General features: G+C 30.6%; 1 protein-coding gene across 1 annotated transcript; it reads left to right on the top strand.

The window, feature by feature from the left end:
- The first annotated feature begins 12,862 nt into the window (after positions 1–12,862).
- On the top strand, positions 12,863–13,997 carry LOC115707280 (nuclear transcription factor Y subunit B-5). Its single transcript, XM_030635195.2, has one exon. The coding sequence runs from the start codon at positions 13,131–13,133 to the stop codon at positions 13,800–13,802; it is 672 nt and encodes a 223-aa protein (XP_030491055.2). The 5' UTR covers positions 12,863–13,130; the 3' UTR covers positions 13,803–13,997.
- Positions 13,998–22,901: the final 8,904 nt, after the last annotated feature.

Below are 22,901 nucleotides of genomic sequence, written 5' to 3'. Positions count from 1 at the left end.
GGGAGCTTATGAGACTTACATGCCTTCTCTGGGAGGTATGCCTAAGGTCATCCTTTGCTTTAAGAAGACTTAGCTGTTTTATTCAAATGCTAAACCCTTCCCATCCACGTGTCATCATCCGGTTGGTCCACGTATTTTGGGCAAAATCAGGGGCAACACAACATATACTATTTTTTTTAACTTTTTTTTTTTTTTTTCAAATTTACGGTTTGAGTTTCTAAAGTGGTTGCAGCGCTAGTTGAAATAAGGGTTTCTATACGATTTTTTGTTTTAATCTAGGTTGCAGTGCTAGTTGGTTTCTATGTAGAATTTCGTAAAAATGCAAAAAAAAAAAAAAACTAGTCTAAAGTGTAAAAATGAAAAAGCCCCTATATTTTTTTTATTTAATAATAATACTATATTTAATTAATTAATATAGTTTTATCCAGTAAAACTAAATAATTAAAAATTATTAATTATACAATTTATAATTGCCATAATTAATCAAAATAATAATTTTACAAATTACTATTTTTCCCTGAAGAATTTATAAGACCTTCCCCTGTACAATGTGTATAAAGGTGACTCGGGGACCATGGACTTATATTTTGAAGCTCCAATAAATTCAAGATTATTATCAATCTCATCAATAGAATAATCTAGTTTTTTAACTAATGGTTGGAAAAAAAATATATGTTATGCTATATATTATTATTAAATATTATGCGTCATTATCTCAAATTCAAGAAGTGATTCAGGACATCCAATTATTTTTTTATCAAAAATAGAATCCTAGCCGCAAGTCTAGAGCTATAGTTTTCAAGTAGCAAATAAATCACATGTAAATCCTTATATCTCGACATGCAACACATTTTAAGAAATTGAAAAGGAGAAAGCTTACCTGGTGATGACATAGGCAAAGACTCTAGATTCGAGAGAAAGTATGGCTTAGGAGATACACACTAACGTCAAAAGATGGTTGTATAGAAATTCTCTAAACCAAAAAACCTTTGAGTCGATGAAGCATCTCAGCAATGGGGTTGGTGCACCTGAAAATTCTTGAGCCCTAATTCGAAGAAGAAGATGAATGCAAAAGTCAATATCACATTCCAATATGGTTCGATTTGTGTACAATTTTAGTTATGGGATTTCACTCTCGAAGATTATGGTTTTGAAACAAGGATATTCGATATTTGGATAAAGGTTGGAAAATGTGGTATTTGGAAGTATATATACTAGCAAAACATGATACGTGTGTATTCAAGATCCACGGTTGAGACAGATCCTTCAAAAACACAAAACAGATCCAATGGTTAAGAAAACCTTCCGTTCAACATTTAATGCATTGTTTAGAACCAAGGTAAAATCACATAATGATATTTCCCTCGAAGCTCGTGCAGAAATAAATAATCATCAAAATATTTGGGTTGTCACGCACGCCTCGTCATATGAAAGGACGCCTAACGAGCCAAGAAAATAATGCCACGTTGGATCCTTAAAGAAAATGAATGAAAGCTCTCTTCCATATAGAGTTTCATTTGGAAAATTGTAAAGATTTTACCTTTAGTCTTCACTTGTCCACTTATGTAGATTGAAGCAAGCTTTCACAATCTACAATATTTCAAAAGCTTAGAGGGTAAATATTATCCATGTTTCGGGTAAGGGACACATGGACACAAGACAATTACTTAAAGCCCATCAGTGGGCCCTAAATGACAAGGATTGTGCCTAGCCTAATATCAACCTAGCCTTCTGGGAAGATACTCGCGTTACTAACCCAGGCGAGTCTCCACCAAGTGTAGCCCATATCTAAAGGACCCTTAGTTCTGCGTAGCCGGAAGGGTCTATCAGCATGTAACCGGAAGCCAGTAATAGTTTTCCATTTATAAATCCACACAAATAAGGAGTTACTTTTCCTAGATCTTGGAGAGGGAGTAATATCAAGTTTAAATAGGAAGCTACATAATTGAAAATCGAATGATTAATACACAATCAATTATCCACAATCAAGGGACATGGTAACTGTTGGAAATTATTTTACCAGGATCTAGATTTACTAACAAGTATGTTGGATTAACATCCTAATATGAATTCTAAAACAATGAAAATAAACACATATAAAGTTAGAAAACCTTACAGTGGGTGCAGCAGAATAATATGACTCCTTCCGTTCAGATCTCTAGCCCTTGATTCCTTTCTGTAGCAGAGCATCACCAAGATCTGAACCTGGATCTTCTTTTCTCCTTCTTTGATGCAGAAATTCCATAGTCTTCCATACTATGATTGAGATACCACTTGATGTGTGTGGGCACTACTCATCACTCAAGGGAATTCGAAAAACAGAGAAGGAAGAAAGAGAGAGAGAGAGTGGCGGTTTCATAGTGTTTGAGAGAATAAACTGTAAAGTGTCTGTCTCAAAACTGAAGCCTTTACCTTCTATTTATAGAATACCACATAGGGTTAAAGTTGAATTATTTGACATTTAAAAATTGAAAAATAAAATGAGAAATAGGAGCATTAAGTGGCCGGCCATTCATTGAAGAAAACAAATCCTTCCACTTTTCAAACTTTCCTATTTCATCATTTCTAGTTTTCCATTTTCTCAAAATTGCCAATTCTCTCTTTCAACTTCATAAATGTCAAATCTAATTATTTAATAACTATAATTAATTATTAAATAATATATTGTCACTTATTTTATTTATTAATAAAAACTAATCAAAGTTTCCCAATTAATAAATATACCCTTTAAACTCTCTATTTACTGTTTTACCCTTGCTTAGTGAAAATTCATAAAGTAGACATAGTCTAACTTTTAGAATTATAATTGATTAATTAAAATCAATTAACTGAGTCTTACAAGCAGTATGGCCTCAACTAGTATGGGGACCATGGGTCTATATAACCGAGCTTCCAATAAGTCGAACCGAATTTACCAAGTAAATTCCCTAACTTATTAATTCCTCATTGAATCCACACTTAGAACTTGGAATTGCACTCTCAGTCATATAGAAACGCTCTATATGTTCCACGATATAGACACGTCATCAGTTATCCATTGTTATAACCCTGATGTGATCAATGATCCTCTATATAGATGATTTACACTGTACAGGATTAAATTACCGTAACACCCTACAATGTATTTTATCCTTAAAACACTTAACCCTGTATAAATGATATTTCACCTAAGTGAAATGAGATCTCCACCATTTATCTTCGTTTGGTTAAGCTCGAAGGAAATCATCCTTTACTTCTATTTGCCAAATAGAAGCTATAGATTCCATATTTATGTTAGCGCTCCCCCATTCAATTGTATTACCGTGTTCCCAAAATGTACGTATTACCCTGATACAAAACTAGGCTTAACTAACAAATCAAAGAACACGAATAATACTCTTGAAATTGAGCCTAACCATATCAGGATTTCGATCATGTGATCTAGGATCAACAGGTGATATTGAATTGAATAGATATTACGGTAAATTTCAACATATCTAATCAAAGTTCAATATCGGTCCATTCCAATGCATACTCCATGCATCCGATACTTGTAAACTTTGCCAATGTCCTGGAAAGGACATAACACTTTTCCAAGGTGTATCGCTGATTATACCATGTCAGTCTAAATCCAGTGTTCTGACAAATCAGGGAATCTACTTTTGAACATATAATAAAGATTATATTCCACTGTGCTGACAACACTATAATCTTTAACCAACTCATATGTTCTGGACTTAAAAAGAATTCATACATTATATACACATATAATCATGAAATAAATCATGTGAACCATGCAACATAAAATGTTATTTCTGATCTTTATTAATAAGTAAATCTGATTATATGAAATGAGTTTTATTTAGGGCATAAAACCCAACAGTAACTACAGCTATGACCGTGATAAACATGCCAAGTTAGCATATAGTCACTGCTTCATGGGCTAGGCTAATTCACTCGATAAGCCCAAAGTACTGTAATATTTGTAAACACCCATTAGAGGGAAAGAGTAACTAAATATGATCTCTATCTCTATAAATATACACTTAATCCTTCATGCAAAGGGTTGGATATTCTTAACTCACAAGCTTGAGAAGAGAATAGAGCAATTATACTCACTGTAATCCCTTCGGCTTTTCTAGCCTATCAATTAATAATACTGATTCGTGGATTAAGGCTAATTAACAATCCAACCACGTAAAAACTTTGAGTATTCTCTTCCGATTTGATTCTTTTAAATCATATTTTATTTAGCTCTTTTATTAAATAAATTGTTTTCCGAAAATCTTAGTGAACAGAAGAAAAACTCTATGGGAAAAGGGGAATGGTCAAAAACAAAGGCAACTCTCCTAGAGCCAAAAATACCAAGATGGGAGATAAGACAACCCGAGAGTATAAGCCTTAGTTAACCACCTATTCCATTCTCTTGCCGCCAAGGGAAGAAATTTTTATCACTACCTAGTCAACGATGCTGTACAAAAAATTGTGGCCCATAAAAAAGAACCCTTGAAAGTGTGATATGAAAAAGTTCAGTGGGTTCCACAATATGGTTATGACGCTATTGAGTATAATCAGTTGTGGGACGAGATCGAGTTCCTTATCTACCAAAAGTGTCTCGCAGCGCTATGTACGATTGATATCCCCTCAAGAGCTTGCCACACCTCTCTAACCTACACCCATTGCCAACGATTGTATGTGAATGTTGGAGGCCCACATCTAGCTTGAAACTCAACAAATGCATTAGAGAGGTGTGCATAGTCGTTGCGCCATGAGCCCTACATCGTCCTGTTGGAGGCTGAGGAGCGGTATCCGAAGACCCAATGCTTCGAATGTGATCCTATAACATTTGGAGAGTCTGACACAACTTATGTGTGGTACTCTCGTAACGATCCCTTGGTCATTGAGGTACAAATCACAAGCATGATGATGGTGAGGGTGATGGTTAACGATGGAGTGGAATCTAACATCATGTTCAAGAAAAACTTGAAAAGAATGGGTTATCATTGAAAGACATGGAGCCGTGCGAGCAGTTAATGTATGGTTTTAGCGAAGCATGAATTTCTGTTTTGTGGGTTGAATCCCTACTTTCGTGGGTTGCTGGGGGGACTTGTAGTTGAAACCGAGTTGTGACCCATCCAAGAGGATGGTTGTTGACCCCACCATTCAATCGGGCTTCCTTTTAATGCCCTTTTTCTGTGCTAGCCGCCACATAGTCATCCTTGGCCAACTATGGTGTGGTCCGGCTAGACCCTCCTAGTTGGCCATTTTCTTGTATCTTGACCTTTCTCGAGTGTTTGGATCCTTTGCCAATTGATGTGTTGTGCATAGTGATTTTGCTCACCTATTGACACGTTGTATTCCACGTGGTCTCGGTCTTGCCTACGAGGACATGCACATCACTTGGACAAAAATTTGGATAACAATAACGTACAACAGAATAAATCTACTTTGACAAATCAATATTTTCAGATTTAGAATTCTAAGACATTAAATAAAGAAAATACTAAGAGAGAAAAATGGAGTATGAAGAAGGAGTTAGCGATGACCACCGACCTGCAAAGGATGATTGAAGGGGATGAGCAACGATCGTCGACATAACCGAGGAACGATAATTCTATGAACATCAAAGAGATTAAATACTAAGAGAAGAAAAAATAAGAGAACTAAAATAATTGTACTTGATAACTACCGACCTGCAAGGACAACAGATAAGCACCAACCTCGTCGACAATTACCATCGATCATGGATCGAGGATAAGATAATATGAAGAAAGAGCTTTGTTTTCTTCACTTTACCATTTTAACTCATTATTTTAAAATATTATGGTCCGTGAAAGAGAAAATTGGCGCGCAACTAGTTAATTACCAGTTGGTCAAATACATTACTCTTGGTTTGACATGTATAAAAGTCTTACCAACCAAAAACACTCTTCTCTCATCAAAAAGTAGAACAAAAAGATTTAGTCACTTGTGATTAAGGATAGTGAGTTAAAAAAGAGCTGCTTATGATCAAATTGTTCAAGATGGTGAGCAAATAAGACAGCTACCATCTTGAGGGAGAATGTTAGAGAGTCTCACATTGTTAATGTGTATATAAAATAAATGAACTACTCATCCTATTACCAATTAGTTTTGAGATGTAACATCATTTATCTTATTCCAAATAATAACATTATCTTCATATAACAGATTTGATCCATTTAAATTTATCCATTAATAAATATTTCTATTTCTTTCTGAAAAATCGACTATAAATATAGTACTATAGGATCGCTTAGTAGCACACATCAGCATCAAAGATTACACAGTTTAATTTAAACTAAACTAAAATTAAAAAGAATATAACCCTTAAAACAAGTGAAAGATCGTAATTTATATGGTTGACGAGTGTATAATATATGAATATAAATATAATACATATTTAATGCTTTCTTTAGTATGTATATAAAATTTTGTAGCATTGACGTCCATATACCATAACCAATTACCATAAATAGATCCAAAAAAACTTCGATCAGATCAGCTAAGATGCCCACTACATACATAGCAAAAGAATCTTAACAAAAGTGGGTATGTGGCTCCCAAATACTGGAGAAATATTGTGTGTGCTTTTTCCAAATTAGTGTCCAAATCAATAAAAGATTTCTCTATTATATATTTTAAAGTTTTTCAAAAGTCCACATTATTACTTTACAAATAACCAATATATCCACATGGCACTTTTTTTTTCGAAATTAATATATTAATTACTCCACAACTTGTTTATGGAGAATCCATAATTATTCTTTAATTAATTGAAAAATGAATGAGTCCCATTTATATGGAGTAATTTTCACTAAACATGATCATGTTCAACCGGAGAAAACCAATAAGACCAAATCAAACAATTAATATTATTATACACATATTATGAACAATAATTAAGCTCATTCAATCTGGTGTAACTGATCACATAAATTTGTTATTAATAATGATAATAATTAATTTAGTATTATTTGGTTGAACAACTAGTAGTATATGAAGCCGGTAATGATTGGTTAAGCCTAGACCACAAACAAGTCATATGTTCACTTTTATTTTTTTAGCAAGGTAATAAACGAAAATAATTTTAAAAAATTACTATTAAGTACTCTAACACCATCTGAAGGTAGTGTTTTGTAATTTATTTTATTAAAATAAATAAGACTCACATATTTAATTATACTAATAAATATATAATATTAGAGAGTATTAGGTAAAAGAAGTGCTTTTTAGTATTTCTTTTTTAATAATATGTGACACGGTGTATTTAAGCAAAGCAGGGTGGTATATATCCTTTAAAGTAAGTGTAATTTATTCTTTTTGTAGGAATATATAATATGAACTTTATAAGGTGTTATTATGGAATAACCAAATTATATTACATAAAAGATTAGACTAGAGCTTTGTTTATCAATTTTTTTTTTAATTTATATATTATTAATTTCAATCACACATATTATTAATCCAATTAAAAATGGGAAAACTCAATTATAGGGTTAAAGGCTTGGTAACTTGTTTATTAGTTTGGCTATAGCTGTAAAGGCTTTTCCAAGAATTTTTGCCACAAACTAATTAACATTCGATATATGTAAGTTATTTAACTACCTTCTCCTACTATCATTGCTACTTACATTATTTTTAAGTCTATCGCTAATAACATTACTTAACTGAGATAATTAAATCCTGGTGAATTCTATCAATTACAATTTTTATAATATTATATTTTAATATATATATTTATATATAACAGGCAAGATATAACACGAGTCTCCTCTATCAGCAAGGTAAAGCCCTGAGTACTATAATAAACCAGGTTCCCAGGATTTCCGAACAACAATACCAAACCCCCAATTCAGTTGAGAAGAGACAACATCACATTTAATTTGTACATTATCCCATAATAAGTGGACAAGTCCAATCAATTTTTCGACCAAAAAAAAAGAGATTATCCAACACAGGCAAAAAGTGGATTTTTCAAAAAAAAAATATATATATTTTTTATTATTCTAAATATATAGTCCAAATTAAGCAGAGAAATTCTTCAAAGTCAGCAAACGTTGTTGATGGCACCTTATTTGAGCATGAAGGCGGGTTTGGGGTTGATTGCGTGGTTGTGACTGCCATGGTCATGTGGTGGAAGCTTTCAATCGGGGTCTAATGGGGCGGGTTCAACCTGAAATTGCTGAGATGGTTGGCATAAAAGAAACATTAAGTTGGATCAACCGTCACTCATGGGGACAAGTGATTTTGGAATCAGATAGCTTAGTCTGCATACAAGCTATACAAAAACAAAATCTCTATCATCTTCGTTTGGTCTTTTAGTGCATGATGTTCGTGTTCTACTTTTATTTTTAAACAATATTGAGTTGTGTTTTGTCAAACGATCTGCAAATAAGCTGGCTCACTACTTAGTCAGTGATTCTTGTTTCTCTCCATGGTCGTGTGCTTCAGTTGAAGGATTGTTCTTCTGAAGCACGTTCTATTATTATTAACGATTTAATTAGTTAATAAAGCTACTGAATTTTATTTTTAAAAAAAAAGATAAAAAAAATGTGAAGATGAGAAGTTGATCATATACTACTTGATTGATAATATTTTTCCTGCATTGTTTCTAAGTGAAAAATTCATTTTCAAAATTTGTTTGTTTCACTAGTCTTTAAATAGTATAGGGTGAATTGTTATAAATATATGGATATAACAACTTGTAACCATTTTTATTCAGTTTGTAAATATTTTATTTATAAAATAATTTTTTTGATTATTTTAATTGTCAAAATAATTTTTTTCAATTGATTTATTATTTTCCTAAATAATTTCGGTTATATATTGATGGTTGTGTTTTTTTATTCACTACAAATAAAATTATTTTTAGTGATAATTTTTTAATAATAAAATAATTTTTTTGTGATTAAATGTGATTTTTAGTCACAACAAAATGTTACTTGTGACTAAAACATAAATTATAAAAAATTATAAAGTGATGTATACACTACACTATTAATAGGAACTATTAATAAAATTAGTTGGATAAATATGGTAATTTGAATTATTAAAGTAGATATTTATTACTCAATTTAGCAAGCTAATTATAAACATTACCTATTGGTTTCACATGGTATATTAATTATAATATTTATTCATCTATATCACATGGTGTAATAATTATTAAACAAATTGTATAGGACTATATATGTAGTACCCAAAATTGAAAAGTACAAAAATCAAACTTATTTCTTAATTTGACACTCGAAAAGAATGCCTGGCTTAATATATGTAGTAGTATACCCTGTTGTAACAGCTATATACTATAATGACAATTATTAACTAATTAACCAATAATTAATAAAAGAAAATATTACTTTAATTTTACTGTCGTCTAGTACAGCACATGTCTTGGTTTTCGCATGAGTACATGACTGTGATTAAGGTCATGTTCAAGATGCAAAATATACTTTATACCACATAATTAATTATGTGACTTCCATGTTTCTTCCTTCTCATTTGTTTGCCAAACTAATTTATAAAGAAAAACTAATAGATTATATTTTCTTTTTTGTTCATCAAAAGAATCATATATATTCAATGAATTCTTTAGTACCTCTAATATAACTTTATGTTTAATTCTTTAGAAAAAAAAAACTAAAAAAATTTTTATGATACTGTTTCTGTTTCTGCGCTGTATATATATTTTTAATATTTTAGAGTAGTGTCAAATACACTCACAAAAGAATATAATTTCACTTAAAATGATGTAAAATTACTAATTTTAACTACATATTTTTAAATATATTAGTGATTATTAATAATTGTTTTAAAATATAGCAATATTCTTGTTCTTATATTTTTTAGAGGAATAATCTTTTTCTAGAAAGTCTTATAGGGTTGATAAGTTTTAGTCATACGTTTCAATTTTTAATTGGTTGGTTCCCTTAAACAAAAATGTTAAATCACAAGTTAAACCTTGGATATGAGATAAATTCTCCCCCATAGAAAGAAAAAGTTATATAGGGTATACTTTAGTACTATTGAACAACTCTAAACAAATCACAAATAGTCATTTTCAGAAAGTTGGGTGTAGGGAAGGTTTAATAGGCACAATGATCAAGATTATGACCCCTCTATTAATGTGTACCATGTATTATATTTATTATGTTTGAAATAAGATTTACACCATTAAAAATAAATTTATAGGTAAAATTGCCACATGTTAATCTCATCCTTCAAACATTATTATCTTAAAACTAATGAATCATCATATATCTCTACATATGTATATAACAGGCCAGGTGGCGCAGGTTCTTGAGGATGACAATATTAAAGTTTTGAATATTACTAATTTAAGTAAATTATGTTTGATTTGTCATCATAATATACATATATATACAAAGTGACATAATCTCATGTGAAAACTCTATAAAGATAGGTAAACATCAACCTTATTCAATTTTTGTTTATTTATCCGTAATATTAATCCCTTCTTTTTATGTCTCAATTTGGTTGTGTGTGTATGTATATATTTATACGTACACTATTTTGTATCACACGTGCATATGTTCTACTCCACAAATTCAAATTTGCATGAATTTTTTAAGCATTTATAGTTTCAAACTTATTGAGATCATTAAGGTGGGGGACCATTTATCCATAGACATGTTCCAGTCTTTCACTTTAAATCAAATTAATTAGCAGCCTTTAATTAGGTATATATATAGTATACATATATAGAGAGCAACAAACAACAAACCCTATTCTTATCATGTTTTCTTCTTTAATTTCCACAAGTAATTAATCAGTCTACTTATAGTCATACTATAATTATATTTAATATTATATATACCGACCAATTTCATCTCCACGTCATCACTTCGTGTAGCTTACCTAAGCTGCATCTTTAATTAATTACCATTTCGTATAATTAATTAAGAATTGTTTTCCAACTTTGTCAACAAAAAAAAAATAAGATAAATAAAATAACAATGATACATAATTGTTGTATGTTTTCCAACTTAAGCGCGGGTCACGATCGAGTTACATTGATTTTCTTGGAAAAAAAAAGAAAAAATGAAAAAAGTCTACTACAGTTAAATCACTTGACAATTAAGTATATAAAAATAAAAAACTTAATTTAACATACATCGAATATTAATTGATTACGTCACAATAATTAATAGAAATATTTGCACCAATAACTATTATTATTAAATTATTTAAGAATTTACCCTTACCTATTTTAATACTCACAATTTAGGCATTTCTTTTTTATAGGTATACCAATGTATATTTATTGCTTCTCTCTCTTAAACTCTGCCTACATGCTAGCTTTTGTTTTTTTTCTTTTTCTAGACAGTAGCTTTTTTTTTTTTAATAAAAATCTTATTTTTTCAAAATAACAGTAAACTAGGTTGATCAAATACTTTTTTTTTTTTACATTCTATTTTTTTTTTATTATTATTTTACATTCTTTTTTGTTTTTTAATCTAATTAGTAGTTTTAGAAAAAAATAATTATATGTATCAACGTGAATTGTATTTATGAAATTTTCTTAGACCATTTTATTGTTTTCAATACCGCTACACGCCTACTAAAATTAAAAATTAACCATATGTTTTTCTTTTACATTTTATTGACTCTCCTAGTTGATATATAATCAGATTTTTTTTAAAAAAAAAAAAATTATGTGAATAAACGACACAAATTGTTATTATTCTCACTTTCTTTATTTTTTTTTATTTCAAAAGTTTTTTCAGCCACGCAATTTATTATTTGGACACAAAAATTACACTATTATAATCTATTTTTTAAAGTGATCATTTTAACATGTTAGAAGCATATATTTTTCTGCTACAAAAAAAATGACTAAAATTAAAAGTTAGACTAAGGTTTATTAAACAACAAAATAACACACTATAATTTAAAATCTAAACAAGAAATTATAAGTCTCCTCCAATATTTATCTTTTTACTTTTTTTTTCCTTTTTGTTTACTTCTTCTTTTTCTGACATTATTATCTTCTTCATTTATTTATTAATTTGTTTTTTTTGAAAAAATCTTCTTCATTTATTATTATTTTTTTTATTATTCTTTTTCTCTAAATTTATTATTTCTCTTAGTTTTTTTTATTTTTCCTCTAACATTTAGATATCTCTCTTACATTTTAGTATGTGTTAAAAGAAACTTTTTTGTTCCTTTTTTATATTTTGTAACAAAAAGTAATAAAATTTAAAATTTAATAAACTTTAACATATCAAGTAACATCATAACTTAACTTAAAGTCTTTTATTATTTTGTATTTAAAAGTTAAAATATAGTATACTAATAATAAATTTATTTAATAAAAAGAATTTAATATGTTAATAAAAAAACTTATAAAGTTACCAAATAGTATCTAAAACATAATAGAATTAGTTACAATATGAAAATTATTATATATATTAATTTTAAAGTTGTCTGATCAAAATAAGCAACCAAATGTGTATGAGAAAAAAATTATCTTGAATTAATTTTTTTCTAATAAAAAGTAACTAATTGATATATTATTTACATCAAAAGCAACCAAAAGGTTGCTTTTTTTAAAATTGGCAAAACTCTAAAATTTCTGGAAGCGAGATTTTTTTATTTTTTTCAATTTTCGGTAATTATTTTATATTTCGGTATTTATGCTGACGTGGCAATCGGTATTTGTGCAAATAATTTTCTTAAAGGTATTTTTATAAATAAAATCAATTTTAGGTATAATATTGAAAAGACCCCTAATTAATAAGTGGTGATATATTAATTAATTTATAATATGGCAAACAAAATTTATACCATATAGCTCATCGATCTTATTATAGTTCTTATATTATTTCAAGTGAATCATCATATGATATTAATATTTAATTAACCCTAGCAACAGTACTTTATTAATATATAATATATAAAAATACACAAAACTGAACGTATATTTATACACATGTATATACATGCGTGCGCTCTTATACACACACTACACACATATCTATGTATATATATATATATAAAGCATCATGATGATCAAGAGAGAGAGTGAGAGGAGCAACGTGTCTGTGTTTGGCAGGCTTAGAGAGAGAGATTTTAATTTTGTTTAATTATTATCGATCTACAGAGAGAATATGGTTGATAATTTAGGCAATAATAGAGAGAGAGAAGGGTTTCATCACTACAATAATTGCTCATCCGGGGGACCAAGTAGTACTACCAATATTAGTCATCATCAGGATCAAATTGATCATCATGGGTTTATCAAAGAGCAAGATCGGTTGCTTCCAATAGCCAACGTTGGACGAATCATGAAGCAGATTTTACCCCCAAATGCAAAAATCTCCAAAGAAGCTAAAGAAACTATGCAAGAATGCGTATCTGAGTTCATAAGCTTTGTCACTGGAGAAGCCTCCGACAAGTGCCACAAGGAGAAGCGTAAGACGGTGAACGGAGACGACATTTGTTGGGCGTTAGCCGCCCTCGGTTTCGACGATTACGCCGAGCCACTCAAGAGGTATTTGCTCAAGTTTAGAGAGCTTGAAGGGGAGAGATCTTCAGCTCATCATACTAATAATAATACCATCAACAAAGGTAATCTTGATCAAGATAATCATAATAATCATAATCAGAATAGCGAGTTCATGATGAATTCCAATTATATTGGAGGAAGTAGTAGTGGGGATCATGATCATCAACGGCATCTTCATGTTTCTTCACATAATAATAATAATAACAATGCTTCACTCGAGTTTAATGTGCTTGAAAGGAGCAATAATAATAATTCCTTTTCAAGGCAGTTTTGAGTATGGTAATAATTAATTATAAGATCAGTTCTCCAATCTCATATATGTGTTGTATTATTTTGATTATATGGTTTCGTTGGGATATTCAAATTAGGTTTTTTTTAATAAGATTTGTATTTTGAGATTACATCTTGTTTTGACTGTTAATTAGTAACTTATAATTAATTGATTTGGAGCTGAATCTGATCATAATTAATCGATCATCATCTTTTATATATTGTATATATCTCATATATATATATATGTAATATGGAATTTGGTCAAGTATTACAAAATATACATATCTAATCTTGATCATTCTATATATTTATATCATAGATTCTGTGTATATAGATTAATATGCAGTTTGAGGATGTATGTGTATATAGGCTTTGTAAAATTACAGTGTCTCATTCTTCTTTTTGACCAGAATATTATGTAGTAGTACAAGGATTGATATAATTATATATATATATATATAATGAGAAATTATAGTTCAATATCTAATGTGTTTTTTTTAAGTGTTTATATATTACAACTATATATACTTTGGAACTCGAATCTAGGACCTTCAACACACACGAACACTCTGTAGCTAGCTCAAGTGGTTCAATATCTAAGGGTTTAAACATGATTAACCTGCACTATACAGAGTGTCTTGAAGAATTTACATGATATTACAACTAATCAGTTTGAGATTACTTATGAGTCGTTGAGTATTAGATGTTCAAAATATTAATATATATGATTGTTTAGAATACTAATTAAAGATGAGAATATGATTTATCTGGAAATTACCAATAAATTGTGTTTGGCGCGCAATATTTAGTTAAATTAATTCTTATTAATTGGATTATATTATTTAATTAACTCATAAAAATATGATAAAAGTTAATGTAGAATTATCAATTTGTTGTATTGTTTTATGATTGATGGAGGTATTTAGAAACCACTGTTTAGAAAGGATAAGAATATCATCTATTAATTAATATAGTAATTTATTCTCATATATTATTTTTTTTTTAGAATTATCTCATATATTATTTTCTTACTTTTTTTTTTAAAAAAATACGGTTTGAATTGCTCGGTAATTTTTATGTGGGTTGTTATGTGAATTTTAGTTGTAATTTAAATTCCTCAATTAGTTACTACGTGGGTTTCTATAAAAATACATATAAAAAAAACTGTTTTAAAGTGTAAAAATAAAAAAATTGTTTTTTTAACTTTTATAAAAATAACTTTATGAACGGTTAGAAATTATTTTTTTTCTACCTATATATATTAATTAATAAAAAAAATCTTTTCTTTTTTGAAATTAAACACCATGTGTATAATTATTTCTTTACATATTGTTGATAATAAGAATTGGTATCAAGTTAAGTTGCCAAAAAATCTATATATAAGTATGTATTAAAATAACAACAATGGTAAAGAAGATAAGTAATTCTATTTCTCAAAGCCTATATTATACAAATTTTTCAAAATAAAATGAGGGCTATTTATAAGGGCTTTATTGGCTCTATAGTAGTGCTCCCAAGAAAACAATTTGGTACTCTTGACTTATGTGGGAGGTGGTGGTGATATGACCTAAGAGCAAGTTTAATGGGGTTGGTAATGGAAATTGCTTATTAGGGGTGGGTCAAGGGAGAGTAGTGATGTGGAGGAGAAAGGTAGAGAGATACAGTGCTTTGCCCTTTTCTTTTACTTAAGATAAAAAAATTTTGATTAGATAAAAGGTGACAATGGATCCACTTAAACATGCAATAATAAAAATTACACCATTGTTGATGCTATAATTAATGTACCCTTCCTATTTCCTTGTACTGCCACTAAGGTTTGTCAGCCTTTGAAGACATACACAACGTACTCCTAACATGTCCTTAGTCGTATTTGTCCTTTGTGTTGGCATACCTTACTCTAGAAAGAGCCTTCGACTATCAACATACTTGGAAATAATCCTATGTGTGTTCAATTAATGTGTAAGAGATTCTTCTATGTGAGGTTCTTTTATGGAGTATATAATAGTTCACGTCTGTGTTGTACCTCCATCAGTGATAGGGATGACAATGGGTAAGGTGTAGGGATGGACCCACTTGTGTTAATGGAGGGGCTATAGCCTCTATTAACAAAAATATTGTTTTTTAAAAAATTAAATTTAATTTTTTTTTAATTTGATAATTATAGACCAAAATAGTAGAAAAGTCCTCACAAAATTAAATAAATCTGGTAAGAGTGATTATAATATATGTATAAATATTTTTTAATAATAAAAAGCCCCCACAAAAAAAAAAATTATGGGTCCATCACTGGTAGGATGAACTTATTTAACGATCCTATCTTAAAAAAGAAAGTGTACTCATACCCTACCCTATTGCCTTATTATTTTTTACAGGTAAGTTATATAGGTATTTCCCTAACGAGTATAGAGTATTGTAAAATTCAAAGATGAATTTGAGAGAGAGAGAAAAAAGAAGAAAGAAGCAAAAAAGCAAAGCTCAATTATTAACAGAACAATACATAGGTATTTATAGAGATACAAATACACCCATTACAAGAAGACTAAAAACTAAGAAAAGGAAAATAACAAATAGATTCTGTTATGCAACAGTAACTAACAATAACAGAATTTCTAATATGATTTTATATTAACATCCCCTGCAAACGAAATGGTGTGGACACCATTTTTTATTTGGACTTCAAGTAAAGAAAACGTTCTATTGTAAGAGCTTTAGTGAGGACATCAACAGCTTGATCATGAGCAGGAACATAATGGACAGATAGTTGCTTGTCGATGATTTAATCCCTGACAAAATGGAGGTCAATTTCTATGTGTTTGGACCAAGCATTGAAGAGAGGGTTAGCTGCTAAAGCTGTTACACTTTGATTATCAACCCAAATGACAGGACTGTGAATAATTGGTACATGTAACTCTTTCAGCAGAGACTGAATTCATTTTAACTCAGGATACAACATACGATAAGTTTCTTGTGTGTGGTGGATCGATTTGGAAGACTACGGTGTAAGTTTCTAATCAACCAAAAGGATACAACATACGATAAATTTTGAGGATACCATGATACTCATCAAGAGGTATATATTCTTATATTGTATTTTATGTTTAGATTTAATGTATAAACATCTGGAGATCAAATGGACTATGGTACAATGATAATCAAATAATGTGAATTTTCCCACTGCGTACCTAATTTAGTACCATTAAAACCAACAAATTTAATGGTGGAGAGCGACTTTGCCTTAGTTAGAAAGCTAGTTTATGAGGTTGAGACTTTAAAGATTAAATGTGACCAAGCTATTAAAGCTGTGAGCGATGTCAAGTCTCAAGACGAAACTGTGATCAAACAAAGAGTTGAAGCTTCTCTTAACAATGTTGTGTCCAACTACAAGACTTCTGCTAAGGCGGCGAAAGAGCGTGCCAGTAAATACAAGGATTCTTACAACCAGGCTCATTCTCACTTTTCCACTCTTGAGGTGAAAGTAACTGATCTCCAGGCTAAGATTAAGGATTTGGAGCGAAAATCGATAACTTCTTCCTAAAACTATAATATTCAAACAGAGGCCCTTAATGATAAGATTATAGCATATACCAGCATAGAGAAGAAATTGTGGCATCACCAATATCTCCAACAAAAAGTTGAAGCTGTTGAACAAGAGGCCTTGGAGAATCTTAAGAATATTGAGGTTGATCTCTCAACCAAACTCAAAGAGGTAGAGAAGGCTTTGGAGGAGTCTCAAAAGTGCGCTAAGAGGAGATTCGAAAGGCCTAAGCTGATGCTGTGAAGCCTAAAAATTATGCTAAAAGCTGGAGGATAAACTTGTCATCATGAAGGAAAAATGTCAAGAGGACCTGAAGAAGTCTTTCGTAGTGACCTTGTTCCACATATCATAAATAAATAATGAAGTGCTAAATTATTTGGATGAGGATGATAAGGAAGTGCTTATTCTTCAGATTTTGGTTGTGCATTAATCTATATTAGTGGAGAATAGTAAGTATTGCAACCTTAAAAAGACCTTCTGATTCTTATTTGTGGATTAATCTATAGTAGTGGAGAATAGAAAGTATTGCAAGGGTTTTGTCAAGGGTGTAATTGATCTGAAATTCTAGATTATATGTATAAGTGAAATTTTTCATAATCATGTTATTGAAGCTACTTGAAAATTACTCATGATTTGGATATTGACTTATTTAATGTTTATTTAGTGTTTTATTCGAGGACGAGTAAAAGTCTATTTTGAGGGAATTTGTTAGGTTATTTCTAGTATTAATTATAGATTAAGTTTAGTATATTTTTAATTTAGTTTTACTCGTGTTTGGAGCATTTTTACGCTTGTTATCTTTTTCTTTTGTAGATTTAAAATAGATAAAGATTTGAAAATATCAACAGAAAAAGATAAAAGTTCGCATAAAAATATCAATGTAAAGAAAAATCGGAATCCTATCCAGAAAAAGATATTTTGCGTGGAAAACGGAGGCACCTGGAGCACACGGTCCTCGACCCACCACAATTGGCGTCGCGGCCCGCCTATGTAAAAGAACCAAAATACCAACAACCACCAGCCATACGGGTCGCGGCCCAACCAAAGTGGCATCGCGGCCCGCCCCTTCTCTAGTAGCAAAATGTCATTTTTCTCACGTGGGTCTTGTGGTTTCCCAATTCAAATCCGAATAAGAATTTAAACATATGCATTTTTATATCTTTTTAGTCCCTCAATGCCTATATAAAGAGTGAACGGGAGTTGATTTCAGTCAAGCAATTCAGAAGAAAAAAGGAGTACGAATTTCAGAGACCGAAGTCAAAACTGGTCAGCATTATTTTCTTCTCTATCTTCTTCTCTTTCATTAAGTTAATATGTGTGATTTTGCTACAATGAACATGCGTAGATAAACACTTAATTAGGGTTTAGATGGATATTGTTTGACATTGCTTTATAGTTTTAATATGATTTATTTTCCCCCAGTATCTATGTATTCTGTTTCATTCGTACTTAATTACTTTTAATTGCATTGCCATCAATTAACTGTTTTATGATTTAGATGCGAGATCTAAGAAGTGAGTGTCGATTATACTATAGTGAAATAGAACTGAATTTCGATATATAGGACGAGAGTACTTATATAGTTTAGATAGCTTATAGGGTTTCTGTGTTTAATGCCTGTTACATGTTTAATTTATCACGAGAGTAGAAAATTTTCATGTAATTGAGATTTGTATATCTGAGAAGACAATAAATTACCTTAATAAATCTGCTATTGCATAGAAATTGATAATAAGAATATAATCATATTAAGGCACATTCAATAGATACAATTAAAATCGAAATCCTAGTTTTTATTAACTATTAATTTCCTTTATTTATTTGCTTCCTACTTCCAATAGTTTTCTTACTTTAATTTTCTTTCTTAATTTTTATTCAACCAAATAGAAGTAAAAGTTTAATTTTAAAGTACTTAACTACAATCCTTGTGGGATCGACCTCACTCTTGGTGAGTTTACTACTTGTTACGATATGTACACTTGTGTGTGCAAATTACCACAACACGTTGTTGGAAGCCTCAAACTCAAAATGAAGTGCACTTTGAAGTTGATGTTTTTGTGGAGAGAAGAGAATGATTCCAGCTCCCAAACCTTTCTTGTTCAATGCTCTGTCTAAATATGTCTTCCAGACTTCTAGCTCCAAGATGAGTTCCTCTGGATTGTTTTCCATCTCGGTGCATTAAACAATGAAATCTTCCAAAGCTTGACCTTTTATGGATATTCTAGGATGATAATGGATGTTAAACTAGCTTAACTGCATTGCCCGCTTCATGAGTCTTTCAAATGACTCTGGTTTTCGCAACACTTGACAGAGAGGATGGTTTGTCAGTACCTTAATGGCATGGGCTTGAAAGCATGGTATTAACTTTCGTGAAACAATTAGTAAACAAAAGGAGAGCTTTTCAATCATTGGATATCTGGACTTCGCGCCCAGTAATCTTTTGCTCACATAATATACTAGAAGTTTTACCTTTCCTTCTACTCACACTAAAGCACGACTTATGGCATGATCTGAAAATGCCAGGTACAAAAACAATGGTTCCCCTTTGACAAGTTTAGATAATATTAGGGCCCTGGTTAAATGTTCTTTGAGTTTTTGGAAAGCTACTTCACACTCGGCTTTCCATTCAAATTTTTTGTGTTTGTTGATTTAGAGATAAATCTACTGAGTGATGCAATTCTCCCAGTTAAAGCCTAAACATCTTTATGCTTTTGAGGTGATGGCATGTCTAGAAGAGCTTTAATCTTCTCCGGGTTTGCTTCGATTCCTCTAGAATTGATAATGAATCCTAGGAATTTCCCTCAAGAAACTCTAAAAGTGCACTTCCTTGGGTTCAGTTTCGTTCCATATTTTTAGATGATAGAGAATGCTTCTTCTAAATCTTCGTTATGACTCATGGATGTCTTTCACTTTACTAGCATGTTTATTGGAAGTTATTTTACCAGGATCTAGATTTACTAATAAGTATGTTTGATAATATTCTATAATCTAACATCCTAAACGTGAATTTCCTAAACTAATGAATTAAAGACATATAAAGTTCTAGAAAATCTTATATTGATGGAAGCAAAATATTAAGGCTCCTTCTGTTCAGATCTCTAACCGTTGTTCCTTTATGTCGCAGAGTAATAACAATATCTAAACTTTGATCTCCTTCAAGTATTGGAATTCTTCACAATCTTCCACACTATGATTGAGTACTGACTTGATATGAGTTTCCAAGGTACTCTATCACTATAGGGCTTCAAAATTTAAAAAGGAGAGAGAGAGAGAGAGAGAGAGAGAGAGAGAGAGAGAGAGAGAGAGAGAGAGAGAGAGAGAGAGAGATTTGTATGAAGAAGATTCTTAGGTAAAAGAGTGAGAGAGAGAGAGAAGTCTCTCTTTTCAATTTTCTGACAAAATAGACTAATTATGAGTTATCAGGTTATGAGGCTCTCATATTCTATTTAAAGCATTCTTTTTAGGGGTTAGGATTTAAATTATATGGAATTAAAAAAGATAAAGAATGGCTAAATAATCCTTTAAGTTGTCGGCCATGCTTGTGGACCCCACTAATTACAATTTTGTTATTTTATTTAACAACTTATCTTTTCTTTTACAAATGTCATATTTTAATTTTAAACCTATAAATGTCAAATCTATTTATTTAATAATTATAATTAATTATCAAATAAAATTATCATTTAACTTATTTATTAATTAGATCTTATAAAGTCTCTTAATTAACAAATAAACCCTAAAACCTTCTTTCTTCTCAATTAAGCCCTTCCTTAGTAAAAATTCATAAGTAAGACATACTCTAATTTAGAATTATAATTAGGGTTTAGGGTTCAGGGTTTAGGGTTAATTAAAACCAATTAATTGAGTTTACAAGCCAATATTATCTCAACTAGTGTGGGGACCATGGGCCTTTATGATCAAGCTTCCAAAAAGTAGTTCTAGATCATTTAGCGAATAAATTTCTTAACTTATTATTTCCTCCTGACTCCACTATATATTCAGAACTGCACTCTTAATTATGTAGAACGCTCTATATGTTCTAAATATAGATATGCTATTAATTATCCATTGTTATAATCTAAATAATCAAAAATCCTCTAATGATGATTTATATCGAGTAGGGATAAATTTACCATTTTACCCTTTAAGGTATTTTATCCTTAAAACACTTAACTTTCCATAAATGATATTTCAGTAAACTGATATAATTACTAAAACAAGAGCTCTTCTATTTATGTCTATTAAACCAAGCTCGAAGGAAATCGTTATTTCACTCTATGTCAATATAAAGCTATAGATTCTGTATTTATGATTAACACTCACACTCAATTGTATTACCATGTTTCCAAGATGTAAGTATTGGGCCGATCCAATTGGTCAGCTTTAACAAACAACTTGAAGAACACAAATAATACACTTAAGCTATAACCTAACCATCTAGGGATTAAGATCTATTGATCTAAGATCAACTAAGTTATATTGACTTAGAAAGATATAACGGTAAGTTTATGAAATCTTATCCAAGTTCAATATCGGTCGAGTCCGATGTATACTCCATATATTTGATACTAGCATACTTTACCAATGCCTTGAAAAGGACATAACACTTATCCAAGGTGTAAGTAAACTTTATTGCTTAATATCACGTCAATGTAAATCCAGTGCACTAATAAATTATGGGACAACACTTTTGAAGCATATAATCACAATTACCTTCCACTGTAATGATTTCAATTTTATTGTGAATAACTATATATTTTAGATTTATCAGAAATTATATATTAAACCATAAGCATGAAAATAACATGTAACTTAAATGACTTCTAATCTTCTATTGGTAGTAAATAAGATTATATTGAAATGAGTTTTATTTAGGGCATAAAATTCCAACAATCTCACCAACATAGACTTCCATATTCTTCCCTAGAACTTGTTTAAACATTTTGTTAACAAGGCGTTGATATGTGGCTCTGACATTTTTCAAACTAAATGGCATAACCGTGTAGCAATAGATTCCTTTATCAGTTTGAAAACTAGTGTGCTCCTGGTCAGCCACATGCATTTTGATCTGGTTATAACCGGAGTATGCTCATAAAGCTCAAAAGTTCATATCGTGAAGTAGCATAAACCATTTGAGCTAATCGTGGGAGTAAAAAATAGTCATTTGGGTAAGCTTTGTTTACATTAGTGAAATCCATACACATTCTCCAGGTTCCATTAGGTTTTAGGATCAATACTGGATTGGCTAACCATACTGGATATAAAGCTTCGCGGAGATACTCTATATTAGTCAGCTAGTCTACCTTCGCATTTCAGATTGGCTCTAGGCTAGTTTATCACATTTCTTTTTTATTGTAGAGACAATTTTCTCTCTTACAGCCGAGGGCAGATTCTTTCCCACTTTAATAGTTTTAGTGGGGTCTTCGTCACTAGTGCACACTTCTTTCACTTCCTCCACAAAAAGAGAGAGAGAGAGAGAGAGAGAGAGAGAGAGAGAGAGAGAGAGAGAGAGAGAGAGAGAGAGAGAGAGAGAGAATGAATTGAGCTGAATGAATTCTGTTATTA

The sequence above is a fragment of the Cannabis sativa genome, chromosome X (genome assembly GCF_029168945.1).
Source record: "Cannabis sativa cultivar Pink pepper isolate KNU-18-1 chromosome X, ASM2916894v1, whole genome shotgun sequence".
Lineage (NCBI taxonomy): Eukaryota > Viridiplantae > Streptophyta > Magnoliopsida > Rosales > Cannabaceae > Cannabis > Cannabis sativa.
Note: the sequence above shows the minus strand (reverse complement) of the source record. Positions and strands in the feature narration are given on the sequence as shown.